Source organism: Vidua macroura, chromosome 11 (assembly GCF_024509145.1).
Source record: "Vidua macroura isolate BioBank_ID:100142 chromosome 11, ASM2450914v1, whole genome shotgun sequence".
Classification (NCBI taxonomy): domain Eukaryota; kingdom Metazoa; phylum Chordata; class Aves; order Passeriformes; family Viduidae; genus Vidua; species Vidua macroura.
Genome location: NC_071581.1, coordinates 8605940 through 8624335, shown reverse-complemented (window position 1 = coordinate 8624335; position 18396 = coordinate 8605940). Strand labels below are relative to the sequence as shown.

Sequence of the window (18396 nt, the reverse complement as noted above, 5' to 3'; positions counted from 1 at the left end):
ACTCAGCATATACCTAACCTAACTTTTTCCCAGGGCAACTTTAACTCCAGTGTTTCTCCCCAGGGAAAGGCTTTACCTGCAAACACATGCACCTCAGTACAAACCTGTCCAAGCTCATCAGCCCTACTCCTTCCTCCAGAAAGGGAGCAGGCCTTGCACCACCCCTGTTATTACACAGGCTCAGGTGGGGACTAAGACAATGGCAGCAATTACCCCTCATGTGCCCCTTATAGAGGAAATCAGGTGCCTTTGCAGAGCATTTAATTGCTGTTTGTAAGCACAGCTCTTAGCAACTTCTGTAAAAACTCACCTCCAGAGCAGGTCACTGCCTTAACTGAAGTAAGCTGCTATCTCATGTTCTCCTGCACACTCCATAGGAGGTAGCTGTAGGCAGTCTGCTATTTTATTTTCCTGTAATACAGCTGAGATTTGAAACGTTACTCAGTAATCAAAGTGAAAGCAACCTACATGTTTCTGTGTAGAAATACTACTTTATTCTGTCTCCACTGTTATTAAATTCTAAGTTATGAATTCCAGTTATCACGGTAGTTGTAAGAGCAATAGGCTTACCACTCTTTCATTTTTTAAAAACATCAATGTAAAACATATACTAGTAACTGTTTTTAATGTCAGCTACTCCAGTAGCTACAGTTAGGAACAGCAACTAACAGTCAAGTGGGAATCTGTGCTCTATTTTCTAGTTACAGAATAAATGTCAGCCAGGCTGAATGGAATGAATAAAAGTTAACCTGAATAGATATATTTTGCCTCTTCCTTAAAGAAAAGCAGGTACAAATTGGAGGGATTATAATGCCTCATAGCCTGCTGCTTATAAAATCTTGTCTAGGGAATTTCATTGTTTAGCAACACACAAGTACAAAGCATATACATTTTGAGCACAGATGGCTTCCTAACTGAGCACTCACTTGTTTTCATTACTATGCTCTAATATCACAAATCTTTCATATTTATTATGTGAAGCTGTGAATGTGCCAGACAAGTCACCTTACTCTGAATATACCAGGATTTACTTCCAAGTGCAACACAGATGGAGTAAGCAAGACCATATACTTTATTTTTAAATGTTAACACCAATTTGAACAATTTGAGACAATATGTAAACATCTAAATAGCAGCAAATGGTTATGTATCTTCTTAAGGGCTACTGTGGGCAGCATTTGGGAACACTGTCAGTACAAACATCCATGGGAAAAAAAACCGTTTCTCTAGCTCTTCTTCCACAAGAAAAACAGCTTAACAGCTCCTTTGGAATACTGAGCAAGAAACCCAAATAGACTCCCATTCCAGAACAGTTTGGCAGTAGTGACCTCTCTGTAAAAGCTGGGAAGCTCCTGAAAGCATCTATTATGAAAACTTTCATTTCTCTTAAACTAAAGAATTGAATTGCAGAAAGTGTTAAGCAACCTACTGATGTTTATGGAGGCTCTCCTGATTATCTCTGACATTTATCTCCTTAATAAAGGATTTGTTTCTTATATTGCTCTAACTCTGTTCTGTTCTATTCTCTAACACTGTGCAGACCTTTAGAATGAAGACTGGTGTGGAAGCATACTGATGATCCTGTGACTTCTATAGGAAAATGGGTTAATTATAACTCTATGCCCTGAATTTGTCCAAATGTGTAAAGAAATGATTGCATTCACCTCATGTGTCTCCTGACAGGTAGGTTTAAAGATATATTCAAGTTCAGAGACTGCAATGCACATGCAGAAAAGGTAAACCAGTCAGAGCTGGAACTGCAGAATTCAGTACAACTGTTGAAAAGACAAAGTATAAAAGCCAAATTGAAACTTTTTCTTAGTACTGATTTTAAAGCTTATCTCAAAGCTGCTCCAGCTTTTTGCATGTCAACAGTGCCAGTAACTGCTCCTGTACCTTCCTTCACCTTCAGGAGTATTTGGTGTCTTCCCCCTGCTGTTGAAGGTTTCAATGTGTAATTATTATGTAAGGAATTGAGCAAACATTGCTCCACTGCAATGTGGAGCAATGGCTTTATGAGTTATAGAGTATCTGTGCAAGACTTCCTCTGGCACAGAAAGGCAGAGATTAGTGTTTGCCACTCTTCTGATGGAGATGGAATCACGTTATACTTCATGGTGATACTGCCACAACAAAATATAAAGGCACAGTACAGAATACAGTTATTGCACACCTGTTCTTTCAGGAGGAATGAAAAGGAAGAAAACTTCCTTGTTCTGTTCAGCTTGCAGTCAGGGACTATTCTGATTGGGTGGACATCTCACACATGTTCATCTGGTTCACAGGTACTGAAGCCCACCAGGTTAGCATCATTTTACCCCAGTGCTGTTTATCCTTTCAATGATTCTATTCTCAGCATTCTTTCCTAGTTTAGCCTTACCAGGGCTCTGCCCATAACCTACCTTTTGTGACTTGTCTTGCATTTTGACCTTGTTCTTCTATTCTTTAAACTAAGCTCTTGCATTCAATTTTGTTCTGTCTGTATGGTATCATTCTAATTTATAGATTAAAAATGTTTCAACTGACTTGTTAATAAAGTTTTTTTCTGAAAATAGCAGCTTGGAGCAGTGACAGCTTGTTCACTGAAGACATTTTCAAAGCTTGGATATTAGTACACCACGAGAAAATGCTCGTAATGCTGTGGGCAGGTCAAAGAAAAAGCACATCAACAACCCAAGACAAGGTGTAATGAAATGTTTAAAACATATCTGACCTTTCAAAAGGACATACACCTTGTTAAAATCTACTGACCTATGAAGATTACTACACCACTTTAGGTCCAACAGCAATTCTGACAGCAGTCTCTTCTTGCCTCTGGCTGAGAATGGCCTTTTGGGCCTGCTCTTCTGGATGTGCAAAGCAGGCATGTTTGCTGCCAGGGGCCTGGAGAGAGGCTTAGACAGGGCAGAAAAGGGCCTTAGCCTTTTTTTTTTTTTCTTTAGATCCTGAATTCTCTGTGCTGTTTTGTTACAAACACAGCTGTGGGGTGATCCTGCACCCTCCAGGTTCCTGAGGTATGCACGCAGTGTATCAGCTGTGCACATGGCATACCTCCACGACCTCAGGAAACCAGAGGCTTGGACAGAGCTAAAAATACAGTTGCTTGTCAGACTAGATTGATGAAGCATTCTACAGCCAGAGACCTTGAATGCCAGCAACAGCCCATATTTCTGGCCACTTTTTTTAACTCCTTAAATTGACTTGATTCATCCAACTCAAAAAAAAAAAAAATTGAACTGTACAATTTGAATCTAAGCTTTTTCAATTGTTTTGGGTGCAAGTGATACTTATCTTAGGGTTTTTTTGAAATCCAGAGGCCTACTTTCTATGCTGAATAAACAACATGGATTTAAGCATCTCTAATCTATGAGCTTCAAGATGCTTTTGATGCATCTTGAGCTATAGGCTCAATTTAAAATTCTGGCTGTGCAGAAGTGGTTTTGTGCAATGGCCATCATGGGAAGAAAGAAACCAAAACTTACAACTCCAGCATCCTTGTAAACTTCTGCCTCCTGACAAGCTTGATCAATGATCTGGGTCAATGGCAGAGAACTTCTTGGTGTCCCTGCAAGAATAATGCTGCTTACCCCAGGGCATGCACAAACCAAACCCATGGACAGTAACAGCTTTGGGTAGGTCATCCATGGGGATTGCACACTGAAACAGGGAGATACAGGGCAAGTTTGTTCAAAGGCTGCCCTATCTCCTTGTGACATGCCTTAGTGACATCTCTTTCCTTACCTGAACTTGGCAGAGCTGCTGTACCCATTCAGCTCCTAAATCTAATTCACAAACTTGAGGAATGTCTGCTATAATCCCCTGTTGCACTAGGTCTGCTCTTAGCTTGCTATTCACATCCTTGTAATTTATCCTGCATTAGTGATGCTCCAGACAATACAACCCATAGGCAAGTTAACTAACTGACCTCTATATCAGCACAGAACACCTATGCTAAGCATCAGTGAGTTAAAAACCAGTTAAAGCTGTCCTTAATCTGCAAGGTTGACTGTCTCTGATCTTCATGGCAGAAACACACACATACAGATTTTACTGGAGTTCAATGAATTTGCCTTAAGACCAAAGTCTCTTCTGATATTTGGGCTCCTAAGGTCAGGCAGTGGGAGTGTGCAATGGGGACTGAGCTGAGCCCTGCGTCAGCTCTGTTGCTGCCCTGATTTCCCAGCACAGGGTGAGCTGGCCGTACCGCCTGGGGGCTGCTTTTGGGAAAACCTGGGCACCCTGAGCTCTGGGCATCAGCCTGTCGAGGGCAAGGTGGGCTGTCCTGACCAGCTCTGCCCAGCCTGAGCCCCTGGAAAGGTGGACGAGGAGGCCAGGCTGGAACAGATCCTGCCTGTTGTCTGAGCTTCCCACTGCCTCTGAGGGCATGAGAGCTCTGTCCACCCCCCATCCTATCCCAACGCCCATCTGTGCAATTCCCTAAGCCTTGCTTCTCGAAGCACAGAGCTCACCGAGCCCAAACGCTGTTTTCTCAGCCCTGGTCCCTGTGTGGAACTATTTCCCGCCTATTTTACCTCTGAAACGGGGAGCGCCCAAACTCACGGCGCTTCATGCGGGGCCCGTGGTAGCGGTGAAGGGACAGCCTTCCAGGGGGACCGCAGCCGGGAAAAGGGGTGACGCCGGCGACCCAGACCCGGTCCTGGTCCCGGTCCTAGTCCGGGCCCCGCCGGCCGTGCCGCTCGCCCGCCGCTTACCTGGCAGCGCTCCCACGTGCACCATCCCGACGACCGCCGCCCTGAGCCGCCCGAACAGCCCGGGCCGCTGCATGGCCCGCGGGGAGGGAAGGAGGGCGGCAGCGGAGCCGGGCCGGGCAAGCCGTGGTGGCGGCCCCGCCTCCCGCCGCGGACCGGACAGGGACCGGGCTGGGAGCCAGGGCCGGGACCGAGTCCGGGACAGGATGATCAGCCCCTCGGCTCGGCTCGGCTCGGCTCGGCTCGGCTCGGCTCGGCTGGGCTCGGCCCGGCCCGGCGCGGTCCCACGTGCCACGGCCGCTCCCGCCGCTTCCGCGTCGGGGCCCCGCCCCGGCCCCGCCCCTGCTCCGCGCGGGATCCGCAGGCCCCGCCCCCGACCCCGCCCCCTGCCGCGCGCGGGACTCCGCGCCTCTCCCGCGCCCCGCCGGCCCCGCCCCGGCCCGCGCGCGGGGCCACGTGCGCGGTCGGGAGGCGGCCCCGCGCCGCCGCCGCGCGTTTAAATGTCCCGCCGGGCGCGGCCCGCGCCGCGCGCACGGACGGGAGCGGCCGCGCCGTGAGGCAGCAGGCACCCGGCGGAACGCGCCCGCGTCCCGCCCTGCCCCACCGGCCCGGCACCCGCCGACCACCCGCTCCCGGGCGGCAAGGGCGCGGCGGTGAGTGAGCGGCCGCGCGGGCGGGCAGGGGGCGGTGGGCGGCCGCGGGGCGGGGGGGGGGGGGGAGCCGGTGGGGCCGGTCCGGCCGCCCGTTGCGCGCCTCTGCCGGCCTTTGTAGGGGGTGCGTGCGGCTCGGGCCCGCTTCGGCCCCGTTCCGCGCGGCGTTCGGCTCGCCCCGCCGGCCGAGGCGGGTGCCGTGCGCCGGGAGAGGTGAGTGCGCCGGGCCCGCCCTGCGCGGGGCCCTGCAGGCCGAGCGCCCGCCGGGCACCCCGGGAGGCTCCCGCGGCCGGCGCTCGCTCAGCTTCCCCTCTCTCCGCAGTGACTGCGCGGACGACAAGGGTCCTGCCAAGGGGGACGCGGGTGCGGAGTACGCCATGCGAGCCCGCAAGAGGAAAGCTGATATGGCCACGGTGAGTGCGGGCCCGGCCCGGTGCCCGCCCCGCCGCCGGGCCGGGCCCCCGCGCCCTCGCCGCCTTTTGTTGGGGGTGCGGGCCTCATGCCGGGGGCCGGGTGGGCCTGCGGGGCTGTGCTCCTGGGGGACCCGGCGCGTGTCACAGCTGCCAACAGCTGCTTGTGCCGCGGTTTGTGCTCCGGAAATCATGTGTCGCTTTTTGTAGTTCTTACAGGATCCTGATGAAGAAATTGCCAAAATGGAGATGACTAGAAAAAAGCCGTGTGAAAAACAGGTAATTGAATTGACTTTATATGTAAATATTGTCATCTTGCTTAACCCTGCGCTTACCTTTGCAGAACCTCATTATTTATGGCAACGTGGTGAAGCAGGTCTGCTTCAGCCACATGCTGCATAGCAGTGGGCAAGGGGGACTGTTGGCCCTGGTTGATGATGGAGTGTGCAGAACAATACAGTTCATGTTTCAATACGGTTTTGAAACCTTTATAAGATATAAGGCCTGTGTTGGTCTGAAGCATTATGTTAATGCTGAAGTGAATTCAGCTGTCCTGGGGTTGCAAAGTGCACCTGTCAAGCATTTAGACCTACTCTGCATTTACGTCTCCAGAGAGGTGCAAAAGTACAGTCATGTGCTTATGTACCTTGTACATGTGCTCCTCAAGCAAGCAGACAGGATCATCTCTTGAGGTGGTTCTCTTTGCAGCCGTGTCTCTACTTCTCAGTCATCTGGGAAAGAGGAAAGTGTCCCCTTTTCTCCTAGATCAGCTCTATTCCCATTGACAAGGGTAATTATTAGACAGGCTAAGTAAGGAGTTCCTGGTTAGAACTTGGAAGTGTATACTAGATGCTTGTGGTATAGTAAAACAGTCTTTCTTTCTCTGCAGAGCAAAGGAATATTTCTATAAAGTCACTCTACCTGTGAAAATCAGTCCTGCAGTGGAGGTTGATAGTGACCATTGCCAACTTTCTCATCAAGGCACGTAGAATGAGCCAACTTAAAAAGTCAAAACTAGTTTTACTGTTGTCCTCTAGTTCCATTTGTGTGCTTTCCATATTCTTGAAAAGCAGGTGCTTTTGGGAGCTCTGTAGGATGCTGTGTGATGTTGAAAGCATGATGCTTCTGTACCTTGAGTAGCCTGTGTCCTGGAATAGGTTCATTCCCCTTTTTCCCCTGAACACGTGCTCAGTCCCTGTCACTTCAGCCTGTCACTGCACACGCAGGGTGATGCTGAGGTTGCAGAAGTCACGGTCAGGGTGTGCAGCCTGTCCTCATTTGGTAGGCGAGGCTGTGCATAATGTGGCACATCTAACCCGAAGTGGCAGCTGGAAGGTCTCAGACTGAAGTGCTACCATAACAGATGGGCATCATTGTTTGGAATGGCCTCTGCTTGTTGCAACTGCGTACACTAGTTATCAGTCAACATATTAAGCAGGGCTCAAATGGTGAGCATTTAATGAGGGGATCTCTCCTTCCCTTCTGTCTTTCTTTTGCACAGTATATTAAACTAATTTCTCACTTCTGACAAGGAAGAGCTGCCTGTCCTTCACTGCAACTTTCTCCTTCACCAGAAGATTCATTCTGTTTAAACTGAGCAAGGCCTTCTTGTGCATGTTTATTGCATAATAACAAGGTATTTGTTAGAAAATCTCAATGGGGCCCCAATTTTACTGTCTTCCGAAAAGACAGTGGAAGGGAACTTGAAGTATCGTTTGCATATGTTGACCTTCAACTTTCAAAGCAGATAAAGGCTTCCAATTTTGTCTCCTTGTTTGTGCTCTTGGCCTGGTAGCCATTCAGTGTTACTTCAGTATGGGTAGGTAAACTAAAACTTAGATAATATAGGCAGTAGGCATCAAAAATCTTTACTTGGGAATTTCTCAAGGTAATTATAGGATGCTGGTGGAATTTGACCCTTTCATTCTATAAACAATAAACAGTATCATGCCTATATATCTTTCGCTACATAGATCAGGTATTTTTGTTGTGACAAAGTAGCCAGATTGTTCCAGATCTGGTTAAAAAAGCTAACATTTGGCTGCACAGCAGCAGCTCTTCAGTCTATGGTGTGACACAAGCTATTCTCTGATATAAATTGCCATGGACCACTAATGAGAATATGTTTACGGTTCCAGCAGCAGTATAGCAGGCTGGAATGATAGCCAGGGCGACAGTTACTCTGTGGAGACACGACAGTTCTAAAATGCAAGCAGCTATAAATCCACTGCAGCCTATGCCACATGACTTCTACATTAAATAAATTGTTTACTGACACTAGCTTATCCACAAGGCAAAATATCAGAGTCACATCCCACTTTATGACATCTTCATAGTCAATTCATTAGTTTGCTTCTGTGGAACATAAGGCCTCAGTTCTTAATTAGGATGCCGTTACCCTTTATGTGATGAAAGGGTGGCTATATCATCAGGTCTGTGACAGCAGAATATTGCATAAATTCAGTGTTTGATTTTGGAGAACTGGCACTGCTGTAATTCTGCTAGCAATTCTCATACTAATTCTGGCTGTTTGTGGGGATGAATATACTTCTGAGGCTCCATGTAAAACAAAATTCATCTAACTAGATTAGAATAATCTGTGTAATTGTGATACAAGTTGCATGGTCACCTCCATATAAAGTGAAGAATTGAATCTATAAGTTAGTTTCTTTAGATGAAACTAGCTAATGTTTTCACATGTGAAGGTGGAGTAAACTCTCAGGAAGGAGTTTTGATCAGTTCCTCACTAGATGTTTTTCAGAATCTGATTTTAGCATTGTCAGAGTGTTCCACCTAAGTGTTTTAAAAAATAGCATCAAAAAAGTTTCTTTTACTAATCTAGATTAACTTTTGAAGATTCAATTAAAAAACCAAACAAAACAAAGCCCACAAAAAAGGAGTTTAAACTGTATACATGTTGAGAACAGACTTGGCTCTAATCTGGATCAGGACATTTAGACTCTTACTTTAAAGGAGTAGAAGCTCCTATGCTATCCCAATAGGATTGGACCAACTTAATAGTGTGAGTTGCTCTTTTCTGACTTGTTTGCTAAATCTGGAATTTCCTTCTGATGCAAAGAAAAGTTACTTCAAAGTCATGCATCCTATGAGTGAAAAATGGCTAGAATTATAGGTCTTGCTATTTCTGATGGGCAAACTAAGGCTGTGGACTTGGAAGTGATACCATTGTGTATGGTATAAGGCCCTCCTTTTAGGGTGACAAACAGGCCTGTTCCCCTGCCATGCTGAAAAACCTCTGGTTCTGTGTCATTCTTTTCCTCCTGCTGCACTCCTTGTTTGTCAGTAGAAGCTCATTCTGGTGGCTCCTAGCTCACGCTGAGATACACAGGTGATTCAGCAGTTTGTATTTTTAGGTGTTTCTTCTTCACTGAAGGCTCTGCCTGGCCTTTAACCAAATAATCCCAGTGGTCAACCTGCTGTTTTGTGTCTGATCTGTATCCTAAAGGTTGTTCAAAAAGATTGTTTTCTATGAATATTTGATGTATCAGTGTATGGTGACATGCTGCAGGAAACTGAGGCCTGCTAATATTTGAGCTTTAAAAAGACTCACACTTCTGAACTCCTGGGTTTTCTCTGTTTGGAACTGTCTGGACTTGGATGCTCTAATGGGCTTATCACCCACCTTCTTCCCTCTTGGTACCTCTCCTCCTAATGAGCCTTCTCAGGTGCTTTTTTCCTCCAGTCTGTCTCTTGCTCTTGGGTCTGAGATTGAGATCAGCATCTGATTAGTTGCTCCTGTACCTGGACCATTACTGTGGGTGTCACCAAGCTTTCTTGCTGGGCTCCACATAGATTTGAAGAGACCATTCTCCCCACTGATGTTTTTGCTTGTGTGCTGCTTCGGCTCCTCTTTGTCTCAGAAGTAAGCTCAGGACTGTAGTGTTTCCTCTGTTAGGCTGCACAGATTCTGGGTAGTATCTGATGCTTTCTGACAGGTCTCCACTTTTGGATTGGCTCTGTGCAAGCCCAAAGGAAGTTCTTCATGGTTTCCTCATACCCTCCCCACCTTAAACTGTTCCTTTTTCAGTGGTGGCTCCTATTTCCTTACAATTGCAGTGTGAGGTAATGCAATTTCTTAATAGTGTTTCTTACTTTCAGTTGAGTGTCTTGCTAAATCTGTTTTAAGGATTCAAGAGCCTGATTGATATGTTCATTCTCTCAACCAAAATCTGTGCCAGAGTTATGGTGCTTCCTCACCCACGCTAATTAATTCCTGTCTCCTTCCCCATAGGCTGCTTTCTTTTGAGGCCCTGGACATTATTTCCATTCTTGTCTCTAGCTGAGCTGTGTACTTGTAGTGTTGCTCACATCTTTATCCCAGTGTCTTGTTAAGTGACATTATGTTGGCAGAAACTTTGTTTTCCCTTCTCTTCAAAACACCTGAGAGGCTCTTGAACTTTGATTTCTATTTCCTTATAGAAAATTGAGGGTGATGAAATAGGTTTAGTATTGTTGCATGCAATGTGTCTGAGAGCTTTGTGAGCAAGTCTCCTGTCCTTCAGAAGCTCCTGGTGTAGTAGGCACCTTTAAATAGATACTGTATAATCTACTGCTTTTCTGTTTGCTGATTTACTGATAAGACAGCACTTCTCCAAAGGCTGTTGGCAGCTGGGCTTGCTGTGCAGTTTGGAGAACAAAGTGTGACTAAAGTCTAGTTTTGAGGGAGGACAAAAGTTAATTTTAAGCAACGCTGATGCGACATTTTCATTCAAACTTTCAGTTTGTAATGAGTCTGTAATTTTTAAGATAAGGATACTATTCCCTTGTTTTGCCTCCTCCCCACCCAAATTAAATCTTGGCATGGCTGGGTATGTAGCTATGCTGTATTTGCATGTAGAACTCCCAAGAAGAAAAAAGAGACTGATCTTTGAGTCAGTAACTCAAAGTGCAAAGTAGTCTTAGCTGTGAGAGAACTGTGAAATGTGGTTTTTGTTTCATCAAGTCAGTGGTTTCTGTTTGTGAAACTGGTGCAGGAAGAAGGAGCCATTTTGCTGGAAAGTGATGTCATATGTAAGAAAGATAGCAAAAATCAGCTGTGAAAGCTTTTTTGCAAGAGGCAAAGTTTCACATAGTATTTTACTTGATGTGCCTAATGATTCTTCTGAACTTGTTTTTAATTTATTTTTTTAACACATTAGAAATCTGTTGGGGAGTTCTGTCCTTTTAGTGGTGCAGAACTGATCAATTTGCAAGAAGATGGCTGACTTCAGTATTAAACAGAAATGCCAAATTTTAATTTGCTTAGACATGGTGACATGGTGCTGGCTTTGTATTCTACTGCAAATAAAGTAGTGTTTTCCTGGGGCACTGTGTGAAGTGCCCAAGATCCTGTTTAAGAGTTAGATGGTAGAAGAGTAAACTAGATTAAAGTTCTGGTCCAAATGCCAGGTGAAGTTTTGAATACCTGATGTTTGCAGACTAGGGCAGAATTTGGCATATAAAATTATCAGCTTGGCAGTTTAGTAGCAATTGTTTAACATGTACTTGGCTGTATTCTGAAAATTGGGTCACATGTGCTTTGAGTTTTTATCTTAACTCTGCTAAATGAATGAGTACAAAATCCTACAAACTGTTTTGCTGTGTTCACCATCTGAGATGCTTTGCATGAAAGCATGGCTTCAGGCATATTATCTACATATTCCTTACCAGAAATCCTGACCTCATATTTGGGTCTTTGAGTTCCATCTGCTTGTTCTGTACCTGAGGGCAAGTATATTTTTGGTAAAAATAAAACACAGCATGAGAGTAGGAGGTTCTGACATGGGTATCCTTCCATGAAACAGTTGTGGGCCTTCAAAAGAGCAGGGTGAATGTTCTTCAGCTTTAGTTCCAAACTTTCTCTAATGTGCTTATAAGCAACATCCCCTCTGCTCAGCTCAGGTGAGGCCACATCTGTAGTGTTATGTCCAGCTGTGGGTTCCCCAGTGAAAAAAGAGACTTGAGCATACAAGAAAGAGTCCAGAAAGGTCCATTAAGGTAATTCAGGAACCAGAGCATCTTGCTGATAAGGAAAGGCTGAGGAAGCTGGAGCTGTTTAGCCTGGAGAAAAGGTCTGTGGCGATTTGTGTCAATTGTTTATAACTATTTGAAGGGAAGATGTGAAGAAGATGGAGCTAAGCTCTTCTTTGTGAGATGGGACAAAAGGAGATGAACACAAACCGAAGCAGAAGAGGTTCCCTGAGTATCATGGAACGCTTTCTACTGTGAGGGCAGCCAAGCATGGCACAAGTTGTCCAAAATGGTTCTGGAGTCTCCATCCTTGCAGATATTCTAAAGCCTTCTGGACATGGTCCTGGGCAACTGGCTCTTGGTGGTCCTGTGTGAGCAGGGAGCTTGATGAAAAGACCTAGAGGTGCCTTCCAGCCTCTACCATTCTGTGATTCTGTGCAGTTCAAAGAGATAAGACATTGGCAAGAAATTGTGACAGAAGTTATGAGTATTATCTATCTACAACTAAAACAGTTACTTTAAAAAGCACAGCGTAAATTCTCCTGTTTGATTTGCCAGAAGTCCTGGAATAACATTCACGAGCATGCCCACATGCTGATCCCCACTCCGGATAAAGATGACGATCCCGTTTGTGTCGATTACTCGCGCTTTGTCCATCTGAGCGTTGTTCCCACCAGAGCTACCCCACTGCCAGCTCTAGGGTGAGTGTGCTGGGCTGCTGCTGCTCTGCCTTCCTCTTGTCTCATCATCCAAGACTAAACATTGATCTCTTTTAGCTGGGCAAACAAGGATGATGTATGGAAAAACATGATAAACAAAGAAGAGACCTATGTGAGGGATAAATTCTACTTGCAAAGGCACCCCCAGCTGCAGCCTAAAATGAGAACCATCCTTCTAGACTGGCTTATGGAGGTAAGCTTTTCTGTGCTTGTGAGTGTTTCAAGTGTGCTTTTGTTGAAGTGCACTAATAACTGTCATGAGTGCACTTCAGGAGCATGTTTAACTCCAGATACTTGTCTTCATCTTAAATTTTGTCAATGAATGACACCAAACTTAAAGACTATATGATGTACTGAGCTGATGATTTGCAGACTGTCAATACTTTCTGTTACTCATTTAGATTGATAGTGGGCAATAATCAATTTGTCCCTAACACAGGGTAAGCTTTTAAGGTCACACTGCAGACAAAGGCTGAACAAATAATTACAAAAGTCACTGTAAGAAGGAAGGTGGCAAGCTCAGAGATCAGATCCATCTTCCAGCCTTTTTATCTGTTTTTGTCATGCAGAATGTGCTACACCTCCTCTTTTGTCTGAGTCTGTTTCACTATTTGGATGATTTGGTGGTATAATCCCTGTTCTTAGTTTTAAACAGCTTGTGAGAATTTTCTCTTTTGAGGTGTTGGAATGATGGATCTTTGCAAAAAATGAGGACCTGATGTTCTGACATTGTTGGAACATGTGCTTGCATTTCCTAGAAGGGTTTTCACTGTGATCTGTTTTTTCTCTTAGAAGTTACTGTAATGGCAGTCATCTTGTGTCAAAGGAAACTGTTTAACTCTTGCAGTTAGTTAAAATGTTACTTCACAATAGCAGTGAAGTAGAAAGCAAATATAAATTTTCTGTCTATCTCATGCTTTTTTTTTAATACATATGTAACATCTAGTTTTGACTTTTTAACACTGTTCTTGACCTTTGTAATCTCTGTTGTCTCTCCAGGTTTGTGAAGCCTATAAACTTCATAGAGAAACTTTTTATTTAGCACAAGATTTCTTTGATCGCTTTATGGCAACACAACAGGATGTTGTAAAAACACTATTGCAGCTTATTGGTGTCACTTCTCTATTCATAGCAGCAAAGCTTGAGGTAAGTGTCTCCTGCTTTACTTACCATAAAAATGTGAATGGACACACAGCACACTTATTGGATGCTGGACACATTGTGGAAAGCTTTATGGCATTACTTGCTATCATTTTTTTCAAATGGGAGACAGAACAAAGATTTTTTTTTTCCAACATTCCTGTTTTTTAGAAGTGGGTAAAATTATACTGTGATGTTAGCTAGTTTTCTCATTCGAGAATTCAGTGTTGGAATAAATCTAAAGTTTTAGTTGTAGTTGGTAAACGAATTTTTGGCTGGCTGCTGTATACAGAGACCATTTGTTGCAATTTTATTGCAATAGAGTACCTACTGCATGATAGTCTGAGCTATTATTGACTGGAGCAATAAATTTGAACTACTAAAATACACAGTGCTTTTAAAGTTCTTAGTCATTTAAGAGTGCTGCTGTTCAGTCTGCTCTTAAGCAAGAGATAAAAGGCCTTTTCTTTAGGATGCTTAAAAAAATCTTGATGTCAGTTATGATACAATCACAGTGGTGCTGTCGTAAAACAATGTAGGTTTGTGCTGATGCATCCAAAGTGAGAGTTGAAGGCCATGATGAACAAGAAATCTGTGTCTATTAAAGGCAGAGAGCACAGGATTTAGAATGGGGGGATAAGGAACACATGAAACTAGTTGCAGCCTGTTCCACAAATTAAATACTTGATCTCCTATCTTGCAGGAAATTTATCCACCAAAGTTGCACCAGTTTGCCTATGTTACAGATGGAGCCTGTACAGAAGATGAAATCATCAGTATGGAATTGATCATTATGAAGGTAATATTTAGAAGTGGAATTAGTTTTTAAAAATGTATAGCACAATCAGACTAAAAGCAGAGTTTCTCAGTTAATCTTAGGTGCTGCTAAGAGGCACAATTTCTCTTACTAATTGGAAAGCAGTGTTTTCTTTAGGTAACAAGTGATCTAAAGCATCCACCAGTATGTGTGTATTAACAAAATTATTTGTTCCCTGACTGTATCAGCAGGAAGAGCTACAGGAGAGTCTTTGATTTGCATTTTCTAAAGATGCCTTAACCAACTGGGATTAGAGCTTGTGATTGTTTAACCATCTTGCATGGTTTAAGTTAGGAACTTAACTTTAATTGGCACTGAAGTCTTGTATATGTCTGTTTTTTCAGGCTCTTAATTGGAACTTAAATCCACTGACAGTTGTATCGTGGCTAAACATTTACCTGCAAGTTGCATATTTAAATGATCTTTATGAGGTAATGCTGCCACAATATCCACAGCAGATATTTGTACAAATAACAGAGGTAAGACTGATTTCCTTTAAATGCTCTTTCACCTGGAAAAGTGTTTTCCTGTCAGGCTTACTAAACATCTGTTGTCTTTTAGCTCTTGGATCTCTGTGTGCTGGATATTGGCTGCTTGGAATATACCTATGGAATACTTGCAGCTTCTGCTTTGTATCACTTCTCTTCATCTGAGTTGATGCAGAAAGTTTCAGGTATTGGCATTTATAGACTTAAATGTGTTGACAAATATGTCTTCATTCAGGCAGATAAGCATGTGTCTTGTGTTGCAGGTTATGAATTCTGTGAGATAGAGGACTGTGTGAAATGGATGGTCCCGTTTGCCATGGCTCTAAGGGAAGTAGGAAGCTCCAAACTCAAACACTTTAGCGGGATAGCTCCTGAAGATTTGCACAATATACAGATGCACATAAACAGCTTTGATTTGCTGGTATGTATGCGCAGAATGAAAACAAAAGCCTGTCTGAAATCTCTGAAGTCTTGTTTCTTTGGTTAGGACATACAGTCAACGTAAGAGAAGCATGAACAGGTTGAGACTGAGTGTATTTAGATGATAAAAGGCATACAGTTGTAGTCCTGATCCAAAATTCTTGAGACAAAGACTTTTCTTGGGACTGTCTTGTTCAGTATTTAGTTTAAAAAGATGATTTAAAAAGATGAGCCTTCAGCCTCTCATACCAAAAGCATATAATTACCTGAGAAATCAGAAGAATTTCTCTACCCTTTGGGATACTTCAAGTACCATGTGTTAGACCTTTCTCTCTAGGAAATACCACTAATATAGTCTTGTCTGATCCAGAGAAAAGTAAAGATTGATCACTTGAGACTGATCTAGGGTGACTTATGTGACAGTGGTCATTGACAAGCAGTGGTTTTTAGTGTGAGAAACTTGCGGAGGATGAAAATTTCATTCAACAAATTGTGGTTTAAGCCATTGGGGTTAGTTTTTTGCTTTAGGTTATTAAATTCTAGGTAGAAGTTCTTCCTGCTCAATTGTTTCTTTCAGGAAATTTTGCTTTCAGGAAAGTACAGGAGTGCTTGTATGTTATGAATGCCTAATGCTAATCATCAGATTCTAAAAACTAACACTGACCTCTTTGAGTTGTACTACAAGTAACTGCTGTGTACTATGTGATTTATCAGTTACTGTTTGGGGGGTTAGATATGGATATGCATATGCTTTTCCAAATTAACAATCTATCAGATTATAAAACACTGAATTCTATTGATCTGTTCCCTAGATATGCCAAAGTAAAGATTTTTTTTTTCTCTTTTTCGTGTGCTTTCAGGACAGAGCTCAAGCAAAACAAGCCATATTGGCTGAACAAAATAGGACTTCACCTTTCCCCACTGGTGTCCTTACACCACCACAAAGTAGCAAGAAACTGTCTTCTGGACTGCAATCAATATGACTTCAGGAACTGTTGACAGACAATTTTGCTGAAGTGCCTGTTCTGCTGGTTTTAGCTCCTGCTTCATTACAGAAATGCTGCCAGTGAAGTTCATAAGCTTTCACGGAATCTGAAAAGGAAACCTTACTTTCATGTGACAGAAGTTTTTCTATTTGAAATAGTTTTATTGAATGTTAAAATATTTTAAAGAAATGGATCAAGTACACCAGCCACTTGAAAGAACACTGAAGTGTGCTCCAGATGCTGCTACGGAGGGTGATGCTTGATCAACTGTTCAGAAAAAGGGCTTGAAGTTTAGATTAGTTACTGTGCCTGTTTGTCCTTTGGGTAATCTGCAGATTTCAGTCCCTTGTTGACAAATGGGCAAAAAGTGCTGAGGAAGACATTTCAAAGCCTCTTTTTTGAATGGTTGGCTTATGACTTGATGCCTTTTAAAAAACTCTTTATTGTAAAAGCTGCTATGTCTCTGTGTATTCATTTTTAATAAAAATGCTGTCTAAGACAGCTGGTTTTATGTATATTTCTATATTTCTTTTAACTATGATCAGTTAAGACTTTTTCAGACTGTGACCATTAATAAGTGTGGGAGTCGGGGATGAATGGTGTAGTAAGTGTTGCTTTATTTATGTACCACTAATTGACTTATCCATAGAAACTTTCTATTTGGATACTAAGGTAAAATTGTCATGTTGGGCTACTTGGATTTCCTCTAGCCAGATACAGGAGGCTGGGGAAGGGATAATAGACATGACAAGTACACGAGGAATGCTTCCTTAACATTCTGTAATGATTCTTACTGGGAAATTCTTGAATCGGGTTGTCTGGATTGTTACCCTGAGGTAATCAGTAGGAAAAGTCTACCTCTTCCTAAAAAATAATTTAAACATTAGGGGTTTGGCACAGTATTTGACAAACAATCATGTGTGCAGAGTTTAATTCTGGGGAGGTATGTGCCTTGTTACAGGAAAGTCTTTGACCTTTGCAATGTCTGAGAATCACAGAGGTCCTAGTGGGACATTTCAGAAAACTCATGGTTCTGGAGAAGAGGGGGAACACAGAAATAAATGGTTCTTTGTTTTTTGCATGTTTTTTTGGTGCTTGCTTTGAAGGACTGTTCAATAACACTGAAAACTTTTGTGAGACTACCAGGGTTCATCATGTCCTGCTGCAGATCACTTAAATGCTACAACATTAATATTTCAGGAAGCTCTTACTATGTTGTTGGTTAGATTTTTTTTTTTTTAACAATAGTTTCCAGCAAGGCTGCTTTTTATTATTATTTTTTTAAGTTATTCTGCTATTTTCTCTTTCCTGACCCAGTATTCTGATAAATGTTAAAGCTTTAATGTAATAAAAACGCCTGTGGTAATCGATGGTAAGCAAGTTCTTTGGTGCTGCTGGCTTTTTTCCTTGCAATGAATGGTTATAAGTTCTGTGTTAACAAGTGCAAATGTGAGCTGCACATGTTTGCTGGTGCCAGTTTAGAGAGGTTTTAATTTCTCAAAGAATTGCATGTCCTAGACAAAGGGGATGTTATTTTTACTGATTATTGAAAGATTTGCCAAGATATATTTTGGTGCTTTGTCCTTAAATGTAGAACACAAAATGGGGGTAGATGAGGGAAGCTAATCCTCCTGAAAGGTAGTGTCTAGGCTTACTTCCTAAATCAGCAACTGTGCTTCAGTGCTAGGCCTTTTGGTGTTTATTTTCAGATCTTAGTCCTTTTTGGATGTTTCACAACAAAATCACAATTCCATTTTTTAATTTCTAACTGTCCTTTTAAAAATGGGGATTGCATTTAACTGTTCAAGAAAATGTCCTGTAACAATATTAGAGATATGGTAAACTCTTAACTTTGAGTTTAAGCTAAATATTTAACTATGTTTAATACCTATGCAAGAGTGAATGTAGATGTTCCATGTGTTTCTGGGCTGTGCAGGAAACCAGGATCTGAGAGATAGATACACCTGTGAATTAAACTTGTTCAGACAACGGGCCTCTCTCCAAATGTGACCTCTGCTTCGGATGGTAATCCTGTTAATTTGACAATTCTTTCTTTTGTGAAAGGTCAGCCTCCTTTATTCTGATGG

General features: G+C 43.1%; 2 protein-coding genes across 5 annotated transcripts in view; one reads left to right on the top strand and one right to left on the bottom strand.

Annotated features, from left to right (window-relative positions):
* LOC128812785 (uncharacterized protein F13E9.13, mitochondrial-like) overlaps positions 1-4894 on the bottom strand; it is a 29936-nt gene extending 25042 nt beyond the window's left edge. The window contains exons 1-2 of one of the 2 annotated variants that reach the window (XM_053987414.1): positions 4713-4894; positions 3483-3565 (exon numbers count right to left, since the gene is read on the bottom strand). In XM_053987414.1, coding sequence (XP_053843389.1) covers positions 3483-3565; positions 4713-4785 — 156 coding nt within the window. In that variant the 5' untranslated portion in view covers positions 4786-4894. Of the gene's footprint in view, positions 1-3482; positions 3717-4712 lie in introns of those variants that run through there. The other variant, XM_053987413.1, reaches the window with a different exon arrangement.
* Positions 4895-5267: 373 nt separating this feature from the next.
* Positions 5268-16826, top strand: CCNE1 (cyclin E1). Of its 3 annotated transcripts, none has more exons than XM_053987796.1 (11): positions 5268-5362; positions 5682-5772; positions 5980-6048; positions 12298-12440; positions 12516-12651; positions 13458-13604; positions 14302-14397; positions 14760-14894; positions 14977-15088; positions 15167-15324; positions 16184-16826. In XM_053987796.1, exons 2-11 carry the CDS (start codon positions 5737-5739, stop codon positions 16304-16306), a joined length of 1155 nt encoding a protein of 384 aa, XP_053843771.1. In that variant the 5' UTR covers positions 5268-5362; positions 5682-5736; the 3' UTR covers positions 16307-16826. The 3 variants fall into 3 exon arrangements, with proteins under 3 accessions (XP_053843771.1, XP_053843769.1, XP_053843770.1); XM_053987794.1 differs by lacking the exon at positions 5268-5362 and adding an exon at positions 5463-5572; XM_053987795.1 differs by lacking the exon at positions 5268-5362 and having other exon boundaries at positions 5586-5772.
* Positions 16827-18396: the final 1570 nt, after the last annotated feature.